The sequence below is a fragment of the Phyllostomus discolor genome, chromosome 7, assembly GCF_004126475.2.
Source record: "Phyllostomus discolor isolate MPI-MPIP mPhyDis1 chromosome 7, mPhyDis1.pri.v3, whole genome shotgun sequence".
In the NCBI taxonomy this organism is placed as follows: domain Eukaryota; kingdom Metazoa; phylum Chordata; class Mammalia; order Chiroptera; family Phyllostomidae; genus Phyllostomus; species Phyllostomus discolor.
In genome coordinates this window covers 41,367,717-41,391,196 of record NC_040909.2, presented here as the reverse complement: position 1 = coordinate 41,391,196, position 23,480 = coordinate 41,367,717, and the positions used below count along the sequence as shown (strand labels likewise).

The 23,480-nt window shown below is 41.3% G+C and overlaps 1 protein-coding gene across 1 annotated transcript in view; it reads right to left on the bottom strand.

Annotated features, from left to right (window-relative positions):
- Positions 1 to 701: 701 nt before the first annotated feature.
- Positions 702 to 23,480, bottom strand: part of SEC13 (SEC13 homolog, nuclear pore and COPII coat complex component) — a 28,896-nt gene continuing 6,117 nt past the window's right edge. Inside the window, exons 4-9 of the mRNA XM_028518803.2 lie at positions 22,240 to 22,391; positions 21,643 to 21,776; positions 14,770 to 14,903; positions 14,247 to 14,370; positions 13,173 to 13,319; positions 702 to 1,160 (exon numbers count right to left, since the gene is read on the bottom strand). Of these exons, the coding sequence (XP_028374604.1) occupies positions 1,047 to 1,160; positions 13,173 to 13,319; positions 14,247 to 14,370; positions 14,770 to 14,903; positions 21,643 to 21,776; positions 22,240 to 22,391 (805 nt within the window). The 3' untranslated portion in view covers positions 702 to 1,046. The remainder of the gene's footprint in view (positions 1,161 to 13,172; positions 13,320 to 14,246; positions 14,371 to 14,769; positions 14,904 to 21,642; positions 21,777 to 22,239; positions 22,392 to 23,480) is intronic.

Sequence of the window (23,480 nt, the reverse complement as noted above, 5' to 3'; positions counted from 1 at the left end):
CCTCTAAGTAAATAAAATCTTGGGGAGAAAAAAAAAGATGGATCAGGATTCAACTTGACCAAGTTGGTCAGTCCCAAGCATGTCTCTAACCTTCTGTGCCAGTTCCTCAGTAAATTGGGTATATACCTACAGGTTTGTCGTGCTGTTTGATGTGTAAAAGAGCCACGTGTACTGCCTGCTGGTTGCAGTAAATGGTAGCTAGTGTTGTGATTGCTGATGCAGGGGAGGGTCCCTGCTGAGATGTGACACTTGGTTCAAGGTCAATTCAGACCAGAACCATGGTCTCCACCACAGGCCCGTCCTATCACTGAAAGGGTCAATAAACGGAATGGATTGTGCCCTCTCTTAACTATTGGTATTTGGTGAGTACTAGCCTGCATTTGCATGGCATTTTGTGGGTCACCCACATGTATTAATTCGAATCTCGCAACCATTCTATAGGGCAGACTTTCTTAGTCTCATTCTACAGAAGAGGATGCATACTCAGGATATTTAGCAGATCAGGGTTCCAAGCCCTGTAACCAAAGACCAAGTTTAGCACTCCTTTTACAGTGCTTTACGGTACCTTCTGCAGAAACTGCATCCCAAGGATGCTTCCACAGAGACAGACCAGGTTTGTGGGTGGGGTTTGGCCTGGCCAACAGGACTTGGTTAATGCTGACCAACAAGAGTCAACATGAACTATTTTAGAGAGGATAATGTAGGGAGAATTATAAGCAACATGTTTAATTACTTTGGAAACAAAACCTCCCAAGTAATGCCTGAACCCAAAAGGTACATACAAATGGCCAAAAAGTATTTTAAAATAATAGTTTTCCTCTTATAACATGAGTGCTTTCAGCCAGACAGTAAATTACAAACCATATCAAATCACGTTAAGGCAGACGACCAGTCTGGTTGCAGGTTTAACCATTCCTGGGACAGTAACCTTGTTGGAGTTTGGACCTCTTCCTCCCAGCTCTCTGGCCACTTGGTCCAGGGAGGGGCGGTCCAGGAACTGGCACGTGAGGAGCTGGGCGGTGCTCGTCTTGTCACTGCTCGTCTTGTCACTGCTCGTTCTGCTGGCCCTCTGTGACCGAAGCCGATACGGAACCCTGGCCCTTGTTGACGTCACTGATGCACACCCACTGCCCGTCGACTGACTCCTTCCACAGGGTCACCTGTAAACCAGCACACACACAGCCGATTACGGGTCAGCACCCCTTCCCCTGGCCCTCATCTCACGGGATCCCCTAATGAGGGCCAAGGTCCCCATAAAGAACCATGGCTCACAGCCTTATAGGTAAACAGAGGGCTTATCTTGGTTCCCTTATTGAAATCCCATCAAAACAGAAGAAAAAGAATAAAAATCTAAAATTAAAAAAAAGTGACATTACCAAGATGGTAACATGGGTGGTTCAAAATGATTTCACTCCCCTTCAAGAGAACTGTTCATGGACAAGATGCCAATGAGAGACTTCTTGAACTCAGAAGTGAGGCTGATGCACCCCTTGCACCAGAGTCCAGGCCAGACTGCATTAGGACGATGAGAGGAAGGGCTACATGCTAACTGCACTGCTCTTCCCCTAGGCAGGTCAGTGCCATGCTGAAACTACAGTTCTTCTGGAGGGAAAAGAGCACAAGGATGACATCCTGCTCCCCAAAAGCTGTGGGTCATTGCTTTGTGGGAGCCCCTACTCCAGTTTTGCCCCAAAGGGACTGCAGGTGAACCTGTGGGGTCACCCAGGGGGTTCCAATTGTGACGGAGAAGGGCTTCCAACAACCAGCACTCTGACCTTGGCAGACCCACTTCCTACCTGCATGGTAGCCCCAACCAGTGGCTTTGCTCATCAGTAGAACAAAGTCAAGGGCACAATCTGACCAGGGAACTTGAGTGTAGATCACTTAAATTAAGGTCCCCAAATGAGTTTAACCTACTCTGGTGAGTCACTGCCCTACCTGCTGCAGAGAGTGGCCCCTGCAGGAAGAGCTGACAAAAACTGTACAGCTGAGAGGAAGGTGGGCAGGCAGGGCTGACTGCCTCCAGGACAAAGCCAGTGGACCCTTTTGGCCAGGAAATGGGGCACAAACCAGCAGGACTCAAAGCCACAAAGAACATTAGTGGCCTTATAGCTGCTTTTCCCACTGAGCCCAGGAAGGAAAACTAATTTGTAGCCCCACTTACTGCTGAACACAATCTTTAGACCAGGGAAGTGGTGTATCCCATCGAATAGCCCTGTTTACAGTGGCACTGGAATAGAAAGCACAGGCTAGGGCTTCTATCTGCAGTGCAAAACAAGTGACCTCACCTGACCAAGATATTCAGTGTACTCTTGCCTGATTTGGGTCCCCACATGAGCTCAGGGTGCTGTCCCATTGTCCCACCAGGGCAGGGAAGCTAATTCATAGCCCCATTTACTGCTCAGTAGAATGCCTGCTCCCAACCATGTAGTAAGTCTGACCAGAGAATCCAGGCAGCCACGAAGCTCATTCTACAGATTTACTTGGACAGGGAACCAAGCCAGAAATCCTACCTAGCTGTTCTCAGCCAGTGACACACACCCCCCCACCCACCAGGAGCTCAAACAGCTGCCTGCCCAAAGATATTACCAGCAGACATGTCCAGAAACCAAAACTGAGCTGCTGGTAAGGAGTTCTCTCTGCCAAAGTAAACCTTAAAAGTCTAGAAGAGACCACCTCAGTGCACAGATACCAACATAACATTATCAAAGATCATTAAAAAAAAAAACCAGGTAAATATGATACCACCAAAGGAAACTAATAAAGTTCTAGTAACTGATACTAAAGAAATGGAGATCTAGGAACTATTAGGTAAAGAATTCAAAATAATCCTTTTGAAGGTTAGTGAACTGTAAGAATACACAATAAAATGAAATTACTAAAACAATGCATGAAAAAAAAAGCAATAGAAACCATCAAAAAAATAAAAACACTCAAATCCTAGAGCTGAAAAAATACAATTATTGAACTTAAGAATTTAAAAGATTTGAAAAGCAGCATCAACAATGTACAAGAAAGAACCATGATCTGGAAGACAGGACATTTGAAATTACACAGTCAGAAGAACAGCCAGAAAAAAGAATGAAAGAATATAGAAAGCCTTACGGGAATTATGGGACACAATGAAAAGAAACAAAACAATGCAGCAGCCATCCCTGCAGTGCACAGGGGATATGTGTTCCGTGACCCTCCACCATGGATGCCTAAAACCATGGTTAGTACTGGACCTGATACGTGTGCATCTACGAATAAAGTTTAATTTATAAATGAGGCACAATAATAGAACAATAGTAACAGTATACTGTACTATAAGTTATATAAATATGGTCTCTCTTTCAAAGTATCTTATTGTACTGTATTCACCCTTTACTTAAAGGAATTAAGGCTTCTCTTCGGCATACCTGAATTGCCGACATCACTACCCCTGTGCTGGGCACATTAAGTACAACGAGGTTTATGTGAACATGAGCACTGTGCTACCGCAACAGTCACTCTGATGAACCACCGAAACAATCAGGAAGAAAGAGCAAGCCTGACTATATCAATTAAGGAGACTGAGTCTGCAATCAAAAAAATCTCCAATGAAGAAAAGCCCTGGCATTATTTGTGAATTTTATCAAACATTTAAAGAACAATTAATACCAATTCTTCTTAAACTCTTTAAAAAAACCGAAGAGGAGGAAACACTCTCAAACTCATTTTATAAGGCCATCATTACACTGATACCAAAGCCTGAAGAAGACCCTGTCAGAAAAGAAAACTACAGAATACCCCTCATAAATACAGATGTAACAATTATCAATAAAATAGTAGCCAGCCAAATTCAGCAACACATCGAAAGGATCATTCATTATGGTCAAGTGAGGTTTATATCTGGGAAAGAAGAATGGTTCAACATACACAAATCAATCAACGTGATATATCACATTAATGGAATAAAAAAAAATCAAATGATCATCTCAATAGATGCAGAAAAAGCATTTGACAAAATTTAACATTTATGATAAAAACTCTAAAAATTAGGTTTAGAATGAATGTATCTCAACACAATAAAGGGCATATATGACAGCACTCCAATCTTGGCGGATGCAGTTCCTGCCTGCACAGTAGTCCCAACCAGTGGCTTTGCTCATCAGCAGAACAAAGTCAAGGGCACAATATGACCAGGGAACTTGGTGGGTGCAGATCACTTAATCTGGGTCCCCAAATGAGTTTAACCCACTCTGGTGAGTCATTGCCCTAACACAGCTAACACGGTGAAAGGCTGAAAGCTTTTCCTGTAAGATCAGAACAAGAGTGCCCACTCTTACCACTCCTATTCAACACAGTGCTGGAAGTCCTTGCCAGAGTAATTGGCAAGAAGAAGAAAAAACGGCATCAGAATTGGAAAGTAAGAAGTAGCATTGTCTCTATTTGTGATGACATAATTTTATATATAGACCACACTTGAATTCTCCAAAAAACTGGGATTTAATCAAGGAGTCCAGTCAAGTTGCAATATACAAAATTAACATACAAAATCAGTAGCATTTCTATGCATTAGCAACAAATTATGTGAAAAGAAATAAAAAAGATCTCATTTATAATAGCATCAAAAACAATAATACTTAGGAACTTAACCAAGGAGATGAACTACTCTGAAAACTTCGACACACTGATGAGAGAAATGGAAGACAACACATAAATGGAAAGGCATCCCATGTTTCTTGACTGGAAGAATATTGTTAAAATGTCCACACTACCAAAAATTATCTACAGATTCAATGTAATTACTGCCAAGATTCTAATGGCATTTTTTACATAAGTATAAAAAAAAAAACCCTAAAATTCATATGGCACCACAAAACACTGTGAATGGCTGAAGCAGTCTTGGGAAAGAACAAAGTAGGAGATATCACACTTCCTGATTTCAAGCTGTACTATAAATCTTGTCATCAAAACAGGATGATACTAGCATAAAAACAAATAGATCAGTGGAACAGAGTCAAAAACTCAGAAATAACCTAAGCATATATGGTCAACTGGTATTTGACAAGGAAGCCAAGAGTACTCAACGGAGGACAGTCTCTTCAATCAATGATCCTGGAAAAATCAGGCATACACATATAAAAAAATGAACCAAGACCCCTATCTCATACCACTCACAAAAATTACCTTGAAATGGATTACAGACTTAAAATTTAGGAAAAAAGTTCCTTGACATGGATTTTGCCAATGATTTTTTAGCTATGACACCTAAAGCATAAGCAACAAAATCCACAATAAGTGGGACTACATCTAACTAAAAGGCTTCTACACAGTAAAAGAAACCATCAACAAAGTAAAAAAAGACAACCTATGGAATGGGAAAGAATATTTGCAAACCATTTATCTGAAAGGGGATTAAAATCAAAATACATAAAGACTCATTTAAGTCAATAGCAAAAAAATCAAACACTCCAGTTAAAACTGGGCAGCCCCCCAACCCAAAACCCTGCCCTGGCTGGTGTGGCTCAGTGGATTGAGTGCCGGCCTTTGGACTGAAAGGTTGCTGGTTCGATTTCTGGTCAGGACAGATGCCGAGGGTGTGGGCCAGGTCCCCAGTCGGGGTCGTATGAGAGGCAGCTGATCAATGTTTCTCTTGCATGTCAATGTTTCTCTTTCTCCCTCACCTCTTCTCTAAAAATAAATTTAAAATATTTTTTAAAAATCAGCAGACTTAAAAAAAAAACTGGACTCTACACTTTCTTCTCCCCGTGAAGTCTTTCACAGCCTGCATCACGTACCACCCTAACATTGAAAACAACAAGCCCCCACCCCTCAAACCCATGAATAGACATTTCTCCAAAGATATACAAAAGGGCAACAGGTACATAAAGATGCTCATTATTAGGGATATGGGTTAACCACAAAACCACATGCGGTATCACCTCACATTGGTTAAACTAGCTATCGCCTAAAGACAAGGATTATAAATGCTGACAAGGGTGTGGAGAAAGGGAACCCTCTTGTACTGTTCATGGGAATGTAAATTAGTGCAGTCACTATGGAAAATAGTATGAGGAACCTTCACAAATTTAAAAATAGAACTAGTGTATGACCCAGCAATTCTACTTCTGGATATTTATCTGAAGAAAACAAAAACACTAATTAGAATAGACTCCTATATTCATAGCAGCATTATGTACCATGGCCAAGACATGGAAACAACCTTAAGTGAATTTCAATGGATGGACAAAGAAGCTGTGAGAGATATATATATATATATATATGCATACCATTGTGTGTATATACCTATATGTATATATACATAATAATCACACACCCAATAGAATATTATTCAGCCATAAACAACGAGGAAATCCTGCCACTTGTGACACATGGATGGACGTTGAAGGCATTATGCTGAGTGAAGCAAGTCAGACATGTAAAGACAAACACTGCATGATCTCACTCACATGCGGAAACCATGCCTCTTCCTCAAACTCAGAAACCAAACTCACAGAAAAAGGGATCAGGTTTGTTGTTACCAGATGTGTGGGGGTGAGGGTTGGGTAGAGTGTTGAGGGAGGGGGAACAGGAAAATGGCAGTCAAAAGACATAAACTTCCAGTCACAAGGTAAGTAAGTACTACAGATACAACTTGCAACACGGTAACTAAAGTTAACACTGCTGTATGATATACACGAAAATTCTTGAGAGTAAATCTTGAGTTCTCACACAGAAAAATTTTTTTTCTTGTTTTTTCTTTTTACTGTATCTATGAGATGATGGATGCTAACTAAACCTGAAGCAGTAATCAGTTTACAGTATGTGAGTCAAATTATTATGCTGTACACTTCAAATTTATGTAGCAATATATGTGAATTATATCTCAATAAAACTGGAAAAAAGCAAAAAAGGAGTATGAATAACAGCAGCTGAGGGTGGGCAGTGCTGTAAATAATTCACATCATTAGAACAGAGTAATACTAATAATGATGATGTAAACACAGATGCTGTTTAACCATGCTGATACAGCTTCAGTGAGAGGATGTGGGGTGGTAAGAGCAATGATTTCAAAGTGTGGTCCCTCAGGCCAGAGCACCTGTGTCATCTGGCAGCTTGTGTAAACTGCCGATTCCCGGGTCAAAGCTCAGACCCACTGATTCAGAGGCTCAGGGGGTAGGGTTGGCAATCTGTGTACTAAGAAGTTCAGTAATGCTAACATTTGAGAGCTGTGGCAGAGGAAGAAAGTAGATCAGTAAATATGTTATTTCTATACTAAGTCAAGAGTGGAAGAAATAGCTAAGGGCTGAAAAGGTTTCCCTGGAGCATGAAAATGAGGAGACTGTATTAAAAAATAACCTAATAAAAACTACCTAAAGGTATGTAAGCATATTAATTTAATTAAAAATGATTTTAAGAACTCCTGCTTTAGAGACAGACTTTAGTTACTAAACATACACTGTGCAGGATGCTCTGGACTGAAAACATGCTGAGTCTAAGAAAGGACTGCTATGGAGACAGCAGACCCCAAAACATGGGCTGGACAAGCAGGCACTTGCTTACTGCTTTGCAAACGTTATTACTGCAGGGCTGCTTGAAGTAAGCCAGGGTCCCCTGGCCTATCCTGGGTGCCACCCAACTTGGGTTCTGTTCCCAACTCTGGTACATACAAGTAAAGAGGGTTGTCCTTTGCAGGGTCATTACAGTCCCAAAATTCGATGGCTCTGGGAAGGGGGCTGCTAGATCTTTCAGGGACCACTGTACATGAAAGAGACCCCAGGCTGGATAAAAGCTGACTGTAGAGAGTATTTTTTAATTCTTAAAAAGATTTTTTTTTATTTTTAGAGAAACAGGAAGGGAGGGAGGAAGAGGGGGAGACAAACGTCAATGTGAGAGAGAAACACTGACTGGCCACCGCTTGCAAGCACTCTGACTAGGGACTGAACCCACCACCCCGGCATGTGCCCTGACCGGGAATCAAACAGGTGACCTTTTGCCTTGCGGGATGACACCCAACCCAGCCACACGGGTCAGGGCGCTGAGGGTCTTGAAGAGATATTACCTGTGCATCCACATGCACAGAAGCATTGTTCACAACAGCCACAAGCTGGAAGCACTCCAATGACCACCAACACGTGAATGGATAGGACTTCCAGTTGAGATGGTGGAGCAGGTAAATGCTGTGCTTGCCTCCTCTGAAGACCACATCAGAATTACAACTAAATCACAGAACAACTATAACAAAGGACCAATTGAAGCCTAGTTAAACAGAACACTTATAACTGGTAGAGGGGGTGGAGACAGGGAACAAGCAGGTCCCATACTCTCAATGTGGTGATTAAGAATCAGACGGGTATCTCAGCTTTGGAGGACCACTGAGGGGTGAGGGGTCCCAGCCCCACACTGGGCTCCCCAGACAGGGACGTAGTGTCAGAAAGATGAGTCCCAATAACACCTGGCAGTGAAAGCGAGTGGGGATTGTGTCTGAAGAGGATGGGGTCTGCTGGAGACCTAGGTATCCTCTTATGGGGCCTGCACATGGGCCTGCTCGCATACTCTCCCTGGGAGCTCCGGTGCAAGCACAACAGCTGGAGAAGCACCAGGGACACACGGGGAGAAACTAAATGGACTAGCTTCAGGGTGAGGGCTGGAGAGGCAAGGTTGAGGGGACAGAAGTGCTGGTAGGCACCACTGTTCCTTTGTTGAGTTCTTTTATCCAGCAGGCAAGTGCAGGTGGGTACCAAATCTGAGGTCTCCGTTAGCCTGACACTCACAGTTTGTCCCTCCCTGGTGATTCTCTGAGACCCTGCCCTGCCCTACTCAACCTGAGCACTGGGCCTGAAACTCTTCCAGTGGTTTTTTCACACAAGTGGCTTGCTCTGGCTTATGCTGCTTTCCCAAAATCTCTCAAAGGTCCACAAACCCCAAACTACAGCAGATGTCCTAGGCAGCCCTTATACCACTTGCTAAGCAGCCCCAAGACTGGCACATGTGGTGATCAGTGAGCAGTCTCAACTTACTGGTCTAGGCTTGGAATGTAGTTTCAACTAAGTGGCCACAAGTCTGATACTGGTGGTGGCAGGCGTTGGTTCACAGCACAGCCTCTCCAAGTGACCTACAAGCCCAGCACAAGTGGGAACCAACTGTAGTTCACTTTGTAGCTTCTACCAGATGGCCCAAAACAAGGCACAAGTGGTGACTCACCTTGAGTTGCACTAGATACCCTCCCAAGAAGTCTAGAACCACACTGGAGTACTACCCAACCAGCTTCACAGATGACACATCTAAAGGGGGAACCTGGCTAGCCCCAGAGTTCTGTAAAAGTGACCTCCACTCCACAGGGTCAGCCCCTGCATAACAGCTTGTCCACTGCAGTCATGCTCAGCCCTTACATCTAGTCAGCCTCAGGGTCAATCTACCCACTGACATGCTAACAGCAATCAAGGCTTACCTACAACAAACAGGCACACACAACCCACACAGGTGCATCTCTGGGGCACTCTGCTCAGGTGACCAGAGAGACTGTACCACTGGGCCCCACAGGACATCTACTATGTAAGGCCACCCCACCAAGACTGGGAGATGGAGGAGTTCTGTCTAATACATAGAAACAAACACAGTAAGACAGCCAAAATAAGGAAATAAAAAACATGTCCCATATGAAAGAACAGGACAAAACTCCCCCCCTCTCCCCCCAAAAAACTAAATGAAATGGAGACAAGCAATCTACTAGATTCAGAGTTTACAACACTGGTTATAAGAATGCTCAATGAACTTAGGGAAGGAGCAGATGAACTCAGTGAGAACTTCAACAAAGAGGGAAAGCATAAAAAAGAACCAGTAAGAGATGAAGAATATAATAACTGAAATGAATACATTAGAGGAGTCAACAGCAGACTAGATGAAGCAGAGGATTGAATTAGTGGTCAGGAAGACGAGGTAGCAGAAAACATCCAATTGTAACAGCAAAAAGAAAAAAAGAATAAAAAAATGAGGATAGTTAAGGGACTTCTGGGACAACATCGAGCATAATAACATTCATATCATAGGGGTACCAGAAGGAGAAGAAAGAAAGCAAAGGACTGAAAGAAACTATTTGAAGAAATAATGACTGAAAACTTCTCTACTGATGACAGAAACAAACATTCAGGTTCAGGAAGTGCAGAGTCCCAAACCTGTGAACCTAAAGAGGTCCACGCTAAGAGACACATCATAATTAAAATGCCACAGGTTAGCCCTGGCTGGCATAGCTCAGTGGATTGAGTACGGGCTGCAAACCAAAGCATCACAGGTTTGATTCCCAGTCAGGGCACATGCCTGGGTTGCAGGCCATGGCCCCCAGCAACCTCACATTGATGTCTGTCTCTCTCTGTCTCTCTCTCTCCCCCTCTCTCTCTCTCTCCCTCTCTCTCTCTTCCCTCTCTAAAATGTAAACAACAACAACAAAAAAGCCACAGGTTAAAGACAAAGAGAAAATCTTCAAGTAGCAAGAGAAAAGTAGTTATGGACAAGGGAGTTCCCATAAAGCTACTATCAGCTGATTTCTGAAGAGAAACTTTGCAGGCCAAAATTGACTGGAACCAAATACTCAAAGTGATAAAAGGCAGAGATCTACAACCAAAATTACTCTACGCAGCAAAGCTATCATTTAGAATTGAAACTAGATCACTTTATTTCACTCAACATGCATTAAAGACTTAAATTTTAAGACCTGAAACCATGAAACTCCTTGAAGAAAACAAAGGCAGTAAACTCTTTGATGTCATGCTTAGAAGTATTATTTCTTGGACATGTCTGCTCAGATAAGGGGAACAAAAGGGAAAATAAACAAATGGGACTACAAGAAACTAAAAAGTGTTTGCACAGTGAAGGAAACCATCAACAATGAGAAAAGACAACCTATTAAATGTTAGAAGATATTCACCAAAGATATATCCAATAAAGGTTTAAGCATTCAAAATATGTAAGGAGCCCCGGCTGGTGTAGCTCAGTGGAATGAGTGCAGGCCTGTGAACCAAAGGGTTGCTGGTTTGATTCCCAGTCAGGGCACATGCCTGGGTTGCGGGCTGGGTCCCCAGTGGGGGCCACATGAGAGGCAACCACACATTGGTGTTTCTCTCCCCCTCTTTCTCCCTCCTTTCCCTTCTAAAAAAAAAAAAAAAAAAAGTAAGGAACTCATACAACCTAACACCAAAAAAATAAACAATTCCATTAAAAAATGGGCAGAGGATGTGAATAGACACTTTTCCCAAAAAGACATACAGACAGCCAACAGACATATGAAAAGATGCTTACGATCTTTAATTACTAGGGAAATACAAATTAAACCCATGAGATTCTAGCTCATACCTGTCAGATGGCTAGCAGCAATAAATCAACAAACAACAGATATTGGGGAGGGTGTGGAATAAAGGGAACCCCTGGGCACTGTTGGTGGGACTGAAATTGGCGCAGCCACTGTGGGAAACAGTATGGAGGTTCCTCAAAAATCTAAAAATACAATGACCACATGATTCAGCAATTCCACTTCTGGGTATTTATCTGAAGAAATCCAAACATCAATTTGAAAAGATATGCACCCCTATGTTCACTGCAGCATTATTTATAATAACCAAGATATGGAAGCAGCCCAAGTGTCCGCTGACAGATGAATGGACAAAGAATATCAGTGTACATAAACAATGGAAGACTGCCCAGCCACAGAAATGAATGAAATCTTCCATCTGCGACAGCATGACTGAATCTAGAGAGTATTATGCTGAATGAAATGTCAGAGAAAGACAAATATTGAGTGATTCCACTTATATGTGGAATCTACAGAACAAAATAACTGAACAAACAGAACAGCAACAAACTCATAGATACAGAGAACAAATTGATGGTTACCAGAGGAGAAGGCGCTTCAGGAGATGGGCAAAAACGGTAAAGGGATTAAGAAGTACAAATTGCCAGTTATACAGTCATGAGATATAAAATACAGCATAAAGAATATAGTCAATAATATTGTGGTAACTATGTAAGGTGTCAGGGGGTACTAGATTTATTGGGGTGGTCACTCTAAGTTATAAAAATGTCTAATCACTATTTGTACTTCTGAAACTAATACATGTGAACTCTAATTAAAAAACCAGACAGATGTATAAATGGAATGTGTTATAATTAAAATTATTTAGACTTATAAAGGAAAGAAACTATGACACATGCTACAACATAGACGAGGACAGTATGTTAAGTGAAATAAACCAGTTACAAAAAGACAAATGCTGTACGATTCCACTTACAAAAAGTCGCTAGAACAAATTCCTAGACAGAAAGTAAACTGAGGTGTCCAGCGGCTGGAGGAAGGGCCACAGGGAGTTCCTGTTTAGTGGGTATGGAGTCTGGGAAGATGAAGACAGTCTGGCGATGGATGATGGCAATGACTGCATGCCAACGTGAATGTACTTAATGCTACTGAACTGCACCTTTCAGAATGGTTAAGAAGATATATTTTATGTTGTATGTATTTTACCACAATTAGAAAGAAAGCTGCTTGCAGAAAGGAAGAAGTAACAAGCTAGTGCCATTTGTTTCGCCAGCTTCTTCCCGAAGGCAGAGCACCCCTAACTTTATAAGGTAAGTTTCAAATGCAGTGATCATGATGAGTCTTCAAGTTCATTTGCTCTGGTGCAACTTGCCTTGTGCCAGTCTTTGTTTTACTGAGTTTTCCAAGTCACTCTGGCTCCATGACCTTATTTTTGTGCATAGTACTGATGAATTATACTGATTTAAAAAAATATGCCTCTTAGGGATTCTCACAACCACACCATTCCCCAATGTTTTTGCTTCTATGAGTTATTTTTCTAACCTACTTACTTTTGGGGCAGAGCTAATTGGCATCATGAAATTAAGGCAGTCACATGGCTGGGGTGATGGATTGTCAGGGCAGTGGCTTTGGATTTCATTTGGGCTTGACTTCGGCCCTGTTGCCTAACAGCTATGTGGTTCCTGTGCAAGTCAAATCACCTGTCAGCTTCTTTCCTATGTGTAAGCATGGGACATACCCAGTAAGATTTGAGGATGTAATTGGGGCACATGCTCAAAATGCAGTCCTCATTATGGTTCTCCACAAGCCCGTTATGCGATGGGATACTCAATGGCACTCCCCAGTGGGCAAAGGAAACACAAATGGGGCCTTGCCCACCAGTCATGGCAATGGGGCATACCTTATTATCTCCACCCGAGACGGCCAGGATGTTGGCTGTGATGGACCAGCTCACGTGCCACACAACATCATTGAACTTGTGCAGTAGTTTGGGAGACCATGTATTGTTTGAGGCATCATCACAGGTCCAAATGAACACACGACCATCCTGGGAAGACAGAGTCAGGAGATGGGGGCAGGGATCCTGTCTGGAGCCATACTGGACCTTTGCAGGAATAGGGTGGGGGATTCGACGCGAAGCATACACAAGGACTTCTTGGGTATCCACAGCTTTGAGGGCTAACCTCCAGCCCAGTACCCTTGCTCTTATCCCTTTGCCTCAGGAATACACATCGCATAGGTCGAGAATCTCCCAGGTTCCCTTCTTCTTATTGGTTTCAGGTCTGCCCTTTGTCTGCATTGCTAACTCTCAAATTTCCTCCAGGGTTTTCCTCGTGTCCACCAAGTCACTTCCTGTTTCAGCTCCCTCTGGCTCTGTCTATACTTTCTCAGATGAATGGGTTTGGCTGTCTAAAAACCGAACTCAGAGAGTAAGAAGGGAGACAAAACCAAAAGCAAACAAACAAAAAAATCAAACAACATCCCTCTCAGATTTAGGACTAAATAAAACAGGCACAAATGATGTAAAAGGCTTGGCTGCCTGGCTTAATTCTTGCCCAGGGTGCTGGTAGCATAGAACTAAAGGCTTGTCCTTGCTCTTACTTTTGTGATCTGCCTGGAAAGAGTGGACACTAGGTAAGTTCAAGGTCTTAGAATTCCCCATTGCCCCGGTCCTTGTTTGGGAACACTCTCTCAGAATTACACTTGAGCACCTCCATTCCCTCCTCACATAAGCGTCAAGAGGGGGAACTGGTCCTGCTTTTTTGGGTCGGTGGAGGCAAGCCACTTGTGGCTTATGATCAAGAGGTCACTGCATGATGCCCTGGCTCCACGTGCTCCCCTACTGCACTGGTCCAAAGGTGCCTGATGCCCCGTCCTTACCTTTCGAGGGCTTTCCCTTAAAAGGACTGTAAGGGCAGACTGGGCTCACTCAGAGATTAAATAACATGGGATGCTCTCATGGGTCTGAGCTGACCTGGGAGCAGCTGGCGATGGTGCTGGTGGGTAGACCAATGGAAGGGGCCCAGGCCACATCTCGAACCCAGTCACTGTGTGCTTCCAACTTCTGCTCCTCCTTCCACTGGCCATCCTCTTCTTCCCTAACAGGGGAGATGAGAGGAAAATCGGGTAGCAGCCCAGGTGCCTTTCCCACACTTCTGTTCCTTCCCCACATCATAGACTCCATATGGGCTGAACAACTATCCCATCTTTCTGATTTCATTTGTTGAGCCTGTAGAATTTGATCCAGTTTACCAGCTGTAATGAATTGTTTTTACACAGCCAAGTCAGCGCTAGCAGTTAGGAGTCAGGGGAAGAATAAATGTGCTTGAGCAAAAAGCAAATTTTTTTTAAAGCATGTCCTCTGACATTGAAAATAGTGTTTTGTGGGCAAGAAGAAAAAAAGAAAAGATCCTGTTTTTTGTGAACTATGGCTGAGTTAAGGTAGGTAGGATAGAAGGCAAGAAGTGTCCTCTTGAGAAGCCCACCAACCCACTTACTTCCACAGCTTGATGAGGTTGTCACAGCCGCCAGAGGCAAACTTCTTGATGTAGTTGGGCTTCTGCCCTGATGGCTGGTCTATGAGGCTTCCAGGTACAACAGCAGGGGCCCAGCTGACAGCATTGCAGCCAATCTGCAAGGAAGGAGACTTGTGACTTTGCCCTTCTGCCTTGCAATAGAACACTGCTGTGGCAGACCCGAGGCTGCTGTGCATTTCCTTTCTACCCCTCAGGACTGGATTACGTAGCACAGCTGTTTTGAGGCACTAAGGATTAGCCACTCACAATTCTCCTTCAAGGTTACTAACTATGTATATTTTTCAGCAATATACATTTAAAGTAAGAATTAGGGACTCTCTGGAATTTAAGAAACAAAACATTTTTCAAATATGTGAAGGGAGGGCACAGATTCAGAAAAACATACATAGTAAGTACATGGCTTACTGAGTTACTCCCAAGCACTCTGGTAACTGCCACCAGGTCAGGACAGCAAGCTGCCCTTTACTCAGGAAGCCGGCCACGACATCCGGCCTGGATCACAGCCCCGGTCCCGAGGTGAGGCCCCATTATCCTGGCTTCTCATCTTATTTGTTTTGTCACTCAGATGTGCATCCTGACCCTAAAGTTTAGTCTTGCTGTTTAAGTAATTTTTTAATGCTTTTTACATCTCATTTATAGATTCCTCCTCTGATCCTTTTTTTGTCTTACAATTTTTCTGTTGAAGAATCAGTGTCATCTGACCTATAGTTTCTCAGGCTGGTTTCTGCGGTTACGTACTCAGTTCAACATGTTCCTCTGAATTCCCAAATTGTCAGCTGGATCCACGACTGGATCGGACTTGGGCGTGATCCCCCTGCCAGGCTACCTGTGGCCGTGCGCTCTTTCCTCAGGAGGCACGTGTTCTTAGCACTCGTCAGTGATATATGCCTCTCTCAATTCACTGAGCACTACAAAATGGTGATACTGTAATTCTACACATTGTTTGGTCACATGTTACATGGAATACGCTAGAATGGGGCAATTCCCTCATCAATATTTGTGTGGCCCTGGGGTACAGATCAGATAGGAAAGGTAGGATATGCTTGAATCTTTCTAAACTGGTTCCCTATCATTTTCCAAAGATGACTGATTCTTTCTTAAATTTAAGAACTCAAGGATTTAAGTGTATTTGGTGGGTTCATTGCAATTATTCTCATTTTTTACATACTGCCCATCTTTGTCATTGTGAACTTGTTCAAGTTGGCTCTTTTGACATAACCCTATATGGTCAAAGTATGACTTTGATTACTTCTTTTCAATCTGACATGACAAGGTGTACAAGCTCATCTTGTACATTTCCTGCCTCAGACCTGGAATCGGCCATTTCCTATAATCTGGTGCTAGGGATGCTCACTGCCACATAATTATTTATCTTATTTCACACAGTCTTAAATAGGATTACTAAAATCCTTAATAAAGTGTTTGCAAGGTTCTTCCCATTCTCCCCAGCTTTTTGGAGGGAGTGGGGTAGTGTCTGTATGTTAATGGTACCAACATTTAAAAATGTGGATCTCCAGCTGCTTGTGTGCCTCGCCATTTTTAATAGTTGAGCTCTATCTATCCTAGCAGAGCACACGGCCAGTACAGCCTATATTCTGCCTTCTAACTTTTATTTAGTCTTAGTTCTCTACCATTAACTGGTTATTTATACAGGCATACCTTGGAGATACTGCAGATGTGGTTCGGACCACTGTATAAGGTAAGTTATAATCTTTTTGCTGGTGGAGGGGTCTTGCCTTCAATTTGCAAAAGGAGAATATCAGCAAAGTGCAATAAAATGATGTATGCCCGTGCAAATATTTTTCTAGTTATTTTTATTGTCTGAAGGGTATTTTCTAGTACACACCTCAAGAAAGGCTCATGAAAACAATAGTTCTTGGGTTCTTACATACTAATAACTGTTTTTATATAAAATAATAAAAATAAAGTAAATAAAAATAAAAATTTAAAAACAGCTTTGAGGTATAACTGACATTAACTGCACATAAAATATATGATCTGATCAACTCTGACAGAGATATACCCTATAAAACCATCACTATAGTCAAGGTAACAACCACCTCACAGTGCTGAAATAAAAAAAACTTACAACTAAGACTATTCTACCTGGAAAAGTTATCATTCAGAATTGAAGGAGACAGTTTTTTCCAGAAAAGCAAAAGCTAAAAGAGTTCACTATGACTGAACTGGCCTAAGAAAAGTGAAAGGGACTTCTTTAAACTGAAGTAAAGGGTGCTCATTAGTAACAACAAAACATATGAAAGTACAAATCTCATTAGTAAAGCTAAATAAATATATAGTAAAGGTAGTGGATAAATCACTTACAGAGCTACTATGAAGGTTAAAAGACAAAAATAGTAGAAATGACTTTCATTACAATAATTAGTTAAGGGACACAAAAGATAAAAAGATGTAAAATGCTCCATAAGAAATATAAAATGTGGATGGGGTAGGGTAAAACTGCAGAGCTTTAGAATGTGTTTAAACTTAAGTTATCAATTTAAAATAGACTGCTATAAATTAGGTTGTTATATGGAAACCTCATTGAAACCACAAAGCAAAAACCTATAGTAGATACACAAAAATAATGAAAAAGGAATATAAGCATGCCACTAAAGAAAGTCAGCAAACCACAACTAAGAGAGCAAGAGAAAAAGGAACAGAGGAAGTATACAAAGTTACAAAACAATGAACAAAATGGCAAGAAGCACAAACCTATCACTATTTACTTTAAATGTAAATAGACTAAATTGTCCAAAGAAACGCAAAACAAAACAAAAAACCAAAGACATGAATGGATAAGGACCCAAGAGCCATCTATATGCTGCTGATAAGAGAGTAATTTCAGATACAAGGACACACACAGACTGGAAGTGAAGAGATGGAAAAAATTATTCCCAGCAAATGGAAAACAAAAAAGCTGGGGTACCTATACTTGTGTTAGACAAAATAGACTTTAAAATGAAGACTGTGATAAGAGACAAAGAAGGGCACTACATAATTATAAAGGAGTCAATCCAATAAGAGGACATAACATTTGTAACTATTTATGTTCCCAACAGAGAAACACCCAAATATATAAGCAAATAGTAACAGACCCAAAGGGAGAAAGACACAGCAATATAATAGTAGGAGACTTTAATACCCCATATACATCAGTGGGTAGATCACTGAGAGGAAATCAATAAGAAAATATCCGTTAAACAACGTGTTTGATCAGATGGATCTAACAGATATATACGGAACAACCCATCCAAAAGCAGCAGAATAAACATAGTTCTGAAGTGCACATGGAAAATTCTCCAGGACTGACCATATGTTAGGCCACAACACAAGTTAACAAATTTAAGAAGACTGAAATCCCATCAAGCATCTTTTCTAACCACAATGGTATGAAAAGAAATCAATAATAAGAAGAAAACTGGAAAATTCACAAATATGTGAGGAGTAAACATTGTGCTACTGGACAACTAATGGGTCAATGAAGAACTCAAAAGAGAAAAAATATCTTGAGACAATACAAACAGAAATACGATATACCAAAATTTATGGGGTACAGCAAAAACAGTTCTACGAGGGAAGCTCGTAGTGACAACTGAATACCTTAACACACACAAAAAATCTCAACCTAACTTTACATCTCAAGTACTAGAACACAAATGAATGAAATCAAAAGTTAGTAGAAGGAAGAAATAAAGATCAGAAAGGAAATTTATGAAACAGAGACTAAAAAGACAAGGAGGCTAAGAGCTGGTTCTTTGAAATGATTTAAAAAAAGACAAAAAGACAAGCCTTTAGCTAGACTCACCAAGAAAAACAAAGAGCTCAAATAAAACCAGAAGTGAAGGAGACATTACAACTAATGTTGCAGAAATACAAAATATAAGAATAAATTCCTAAAAACATACAACCTTTCAAGACTGAAGCATAAAGAAACAGAAAATCTAAATTACCAGTAATCAGGAAATCTCCCAACAAATACAAGTCCAGGACCAGACAGCTTCACTGGTACCTTCTATCAACATTCAAAGAATTAATAACAATCCATCTAAACTCTTCCACCAAAACATAGAAAAGAAGGGAATACTTCCAGACTCATTTTATGAGGCCAGCATTGCCAAACAAGGACACCACGAGAAAAGAAAATCACTGGTCAATATCCCTGATAAACATAGATGCATACATCTGCAACAAAGTATTATAAAACTGAATTTAGCACTATATTAAAAGGGTCATACTCTATGATCAAGTGAGATTTATTCCAGGAATGCAAGGATGGTTTAATATCCACAAATCAATCAAAGTGAGACAGACCACATTAACAAACTGAAGAATAAAAATCATATTTCAATAGATGCAGGAAAGGCATTTAACAAAATTCAACATCCATTTATGATGAAAACTCACAATAAAGTGAATATAGAGGGAATGTTTCTCATCATACTGAAGGACACATATGGTAAGTCCACAGCTAATATCATACTCAATGGTGAAAAGCTGAAAGCTGGTTTTTAAGATCAGGAACCAGACAAGGATGCCCACTCTCACCATTTTTATTCAACAGTCTTGGAAGTCCCAGCCAGAGCAAAAAATATAAGAAAAAGAAGTAACAGGCATTCAAATTGGAAAGAAGTTGTTAAACTCAGTATCTGAAGCTGACATATTATATATAGCATACCCTAAAGACTCCACCAAAAGTGTTAGAATTAATAAATTTGGTGAAGTTACAGGACACAAAATCAATACACAAAAAGCTTTTGCATTTCTGTATACTAAGAACTATCAGAAAGAGAAATGAAGAAAAATAATCTTATTTACAAATGCATCAATAAGAATAAAATAACTAGGAATAAATTTAACCAAGGAGGTGAAAGAACTATACCAGAAAACCATTAGATAATGATGAGAGAAATTAAAGACACAAATAAATAGAAAGATATTCCATGCTCATGGACTGGAATAATTATTTACTTTTATTTTTTAAATTTCTCACTTGAGGATATGTTTTATATTGATTTTAGAGAGAGAGAAAGGGAGGGGAGAGAGAAAGAGAGAGAGAGAGAGCATTGATGTGAGAGAGAAACACTGACCAGTTGCCTCCTCTATGTGCCCTGCCTGGGGATTGAACTGGCAACTCAGGTATGTGTTCTGACTGGGAATTGAACCAGCAAGTCTTTGGTGTATGGGACAATGCTTCAACTAACTGAGCCATCTGGCCAGGGTGGACTGGAATAATTATTATTAAGATATCTATATTACCCAAACCAATCTATAGATTCAATGCAATCCTTATAAAAATTCCAATGGCATTTTTCAAATAGGAAAAATAATCCTAAAATCTTTATGGAAACACAAAAGACCCCAAATAGCCAAAGCAATCATAAGAAAGAACAAATCTGGAGGCATCATGCTGCCTGATTTCAAACTACATTACAAAGCCACAGCTATCAAAACAGTATGGTATTGACAATAAAAATAGTCAGTTTAACAGAATAGAATAGACAGCCCGAAATAAATGCATGCATATAAGGTCAATTAATTTATGACAAAGGAGACAAGAATACATGATAGGGAAAGGATAGTTTCTTCAATAAATGGTGTTGCAAAAACTGGATAGCAAAGGAATGCAAACTGAAATGCAAAAGAATTAAACTTGTCTAATATCTTACATCATACGCAAAAATTAACTGAACGTGATTAAAGATTTGAATGCAAGACCTGAAACCATAAAATTCCTAGAAGACAACATAAATGGCAAGCTCCTTGATACTGGTCTTGACTATGATTTTCTATATCTGACTCCAAAAGCAAAGGCAATAAAAGCAAAAATAAGCAAGTGGGACTATATCAAACTAAAATGCTTCTGTACAGCAAAGGAAATCATCAACAAAATGACAAGGCAACCTAGTGAATAGGAGGAAATATTTGCAAGTAATATAGGTGGTAAGGGATTCATATCTAAAATATAAAAGGACTCAAATAACTCAATCAAAGAAACAAAATCTGATTTAAAAGTGGGCAGAGATGCTCTGGCTGGATGGCTGTTGGTTGGAGCATCACCCTGTACATCAAGAGGTTGGAGGTTCAACCCCTGGTTGGGTTAGGGTGCATATGAGAAGCAACTGATGGACGTTTCCCCCTTTTCTTTCTCTACCTTTCTCTCCTTCTAAAAATCAATAAATATATCCTCTGGTGAGGATTTAAAAAATTAAAAATAAAAATGGGCAGAGGATCTGAACAGACATTTCAAGATAGTCAACAAGTATATGAAAAGATGCTCAACATCACCAATCATCAAGGAAATCAAAACCACAATAAGATACTATTTCACACCTGTTAGAATAGCTATCATCAAAACCCCCAGAAATAACAAATATTGTTGAGGATATGGAGAAGAGAACCCTTGTGCAATCTTGGTGGGGATGTAAATTGGTGGAAAACAGTATGGAGGTTTCTCAAAAAATTAAAAATAGCACTACCCATGACATGACTCAGAACTTCCATTTTTGGGTATTTGTATTAAGAAAACACTAATTCAAAAAATACATCCACCTCATGTTTACTGCAGCATTATTTACAACAGCCAAGATATGGAAACAACCTAAGTGTCCATTGATGGATGGATGAAGATATGGTAAACTCTGACCTCCGTGGATGCAGCCTTTGTTTGGCTTCAAGCAAAGAAGCTCCAAGCTGCTCTACCAAGCATGTCTGATCAGTAGCCCCTCCCCTGGCCCACCTCACAGCAGCGACACTACTGCTGCCCCTCTCCATGGGATACACAAGGCAAGTCTGCAGAGCTACCCTGTACATGTAGGCGGGGTCTGGACTTACAGTGTGAGCATTGTTGATCTTCTTCACGTCCCACTGGCCCTCCCCGGTGTATGTCAGCAAGGAGATGGCCCCATCAGAGCTTCCACAGGCCAGGATTAGGCCGTAGTCATGGGGTGCCCAGCATACAGAGTTTACTACAGGAAGGAGGGAGGCACAGTGAGCAAACTTTGATTTTCTACATTTATCATTTTACTAAATCTCTAAGTAAATTTGCATGGGTCACCATAAGCAATTTGTAACTTTGTAAATTAAAGAGATTTAAAAAAACCCCCACAATCTACTAACATCTTTTTCCTAAACTAATGTCTATCTTAACAAAAGATAAGCTGGACAATAGTCTGAGAATACAGGCTAGCACTTAAAATTAATAAACCTTAAAAACTGCATTGTCTTTGCTTTTCCCATTTTACTTGGACTGGCTTTAGGTCTTGGAGCCTTCTCTCCCCTCTGGACCGCTAGTGCAAAAGCCAACCCAAACCCGAGGGATAACCAAGAAGCATCACAAGGGGAAGAGAACCAGAGCATCAGCCAGGACGGAGGCCTTTCTCGCTCACCCAAGGGCCCCCCTCCCACCTTGTCCCGCCACACTCAGTGTACCCGAGGAGTCATGTCCTGTGTGCTCGTGCGTCTTCTCCCAGGTGCCGTTTTCCTCTTTCCAGATAATGACTTTCCGGTCATAGGAGCAGGATGCCAGGATATTGCCATACATGGGGTGGGCCCAGGCCACTTGCCACACAGGTCCCTCATGACTGCAAGGGGAGGGGTCAGAGGTTACTCAGGTGGGCCAGAGGAACCCACAGAATTCTGCCAGCTGCTGCTTTGGACAGAACTAAATGGCTTCCTTGGTAGGCAGAGACAGTGTGTCAGGACAGAACTGCCTAAGAATTTCAAAAGGGAGAGCCATACAGTAACACTGCCACAAGGGACCTTCACTGAGCAGTGAGAACCCTGAGGCCCAGAGGTCAGAGAGGCTTTCAAAGCAAGTCAGGACTGTAAGTTAGCCTTTCTGAACCAACCTGGCAGAACCCTCACCTGACCCAGACTGCAGCCAGCACCACTCTACTGCTATCATCAGTAGAGTCACTGATCAATCAAGGTGTTGACTCACAAGTGCTCAGGAAGTATCTGCAGAATGAGCTGTTACTTATCCTTCCAGATGGTCAACTTCTTTGGGTGGCAGTATCTGTTTCATTTGATATTTCCCACTACTTTTTAAAAGATTTTTAAAAAAGGTTTTATTTATTTTTAGACAGAAGGGAAGGGAGGGAGAGAAACATCAATGTGTGGTTGCCTCTCACCAACCGCCCCCCCCCCACTGGGGACCTGGCCTGCAACCCAGCCATGTGCCCTGATCTGGAATGGAATCAGTGACCCTTTGGTCCATAAGCTGGGGCTCAATCCGCTGAGCCACACCAGCCAGGGCTCCGCTACTCTTTTAATTTGCTCAAAAGGCATGTCGCTCTCTTATCTTCTGCTCTTTGGGTGCTCACATGTTAAGTATCATCTGAGCATGTACCCTGTGCTGGGCTTGGTACTGGGGTTGTCTCTTAGTCGAAGGAAGGGTAGGCACCAGCACACAAGAGGTAGCTTGAAACTTCGCAAACCACTTTTGACATGTTCAATCAGTCATTGCACCTTCTCCATACACTGCATTAATCTTTTTTTTGCATTTTAGTTGAATTTTTACCTTTTCTGAAATAATAAAGCATAATATGCTAAAAATGTATTTTCTTCCATTTTCAATATTAAAATGGCTGTACAAAAATCCACCAATTTTGATAAGTTTTTTAAAATGCACGCTGATATGACAGCTGTCATAATACAGTCTAACAAAATTG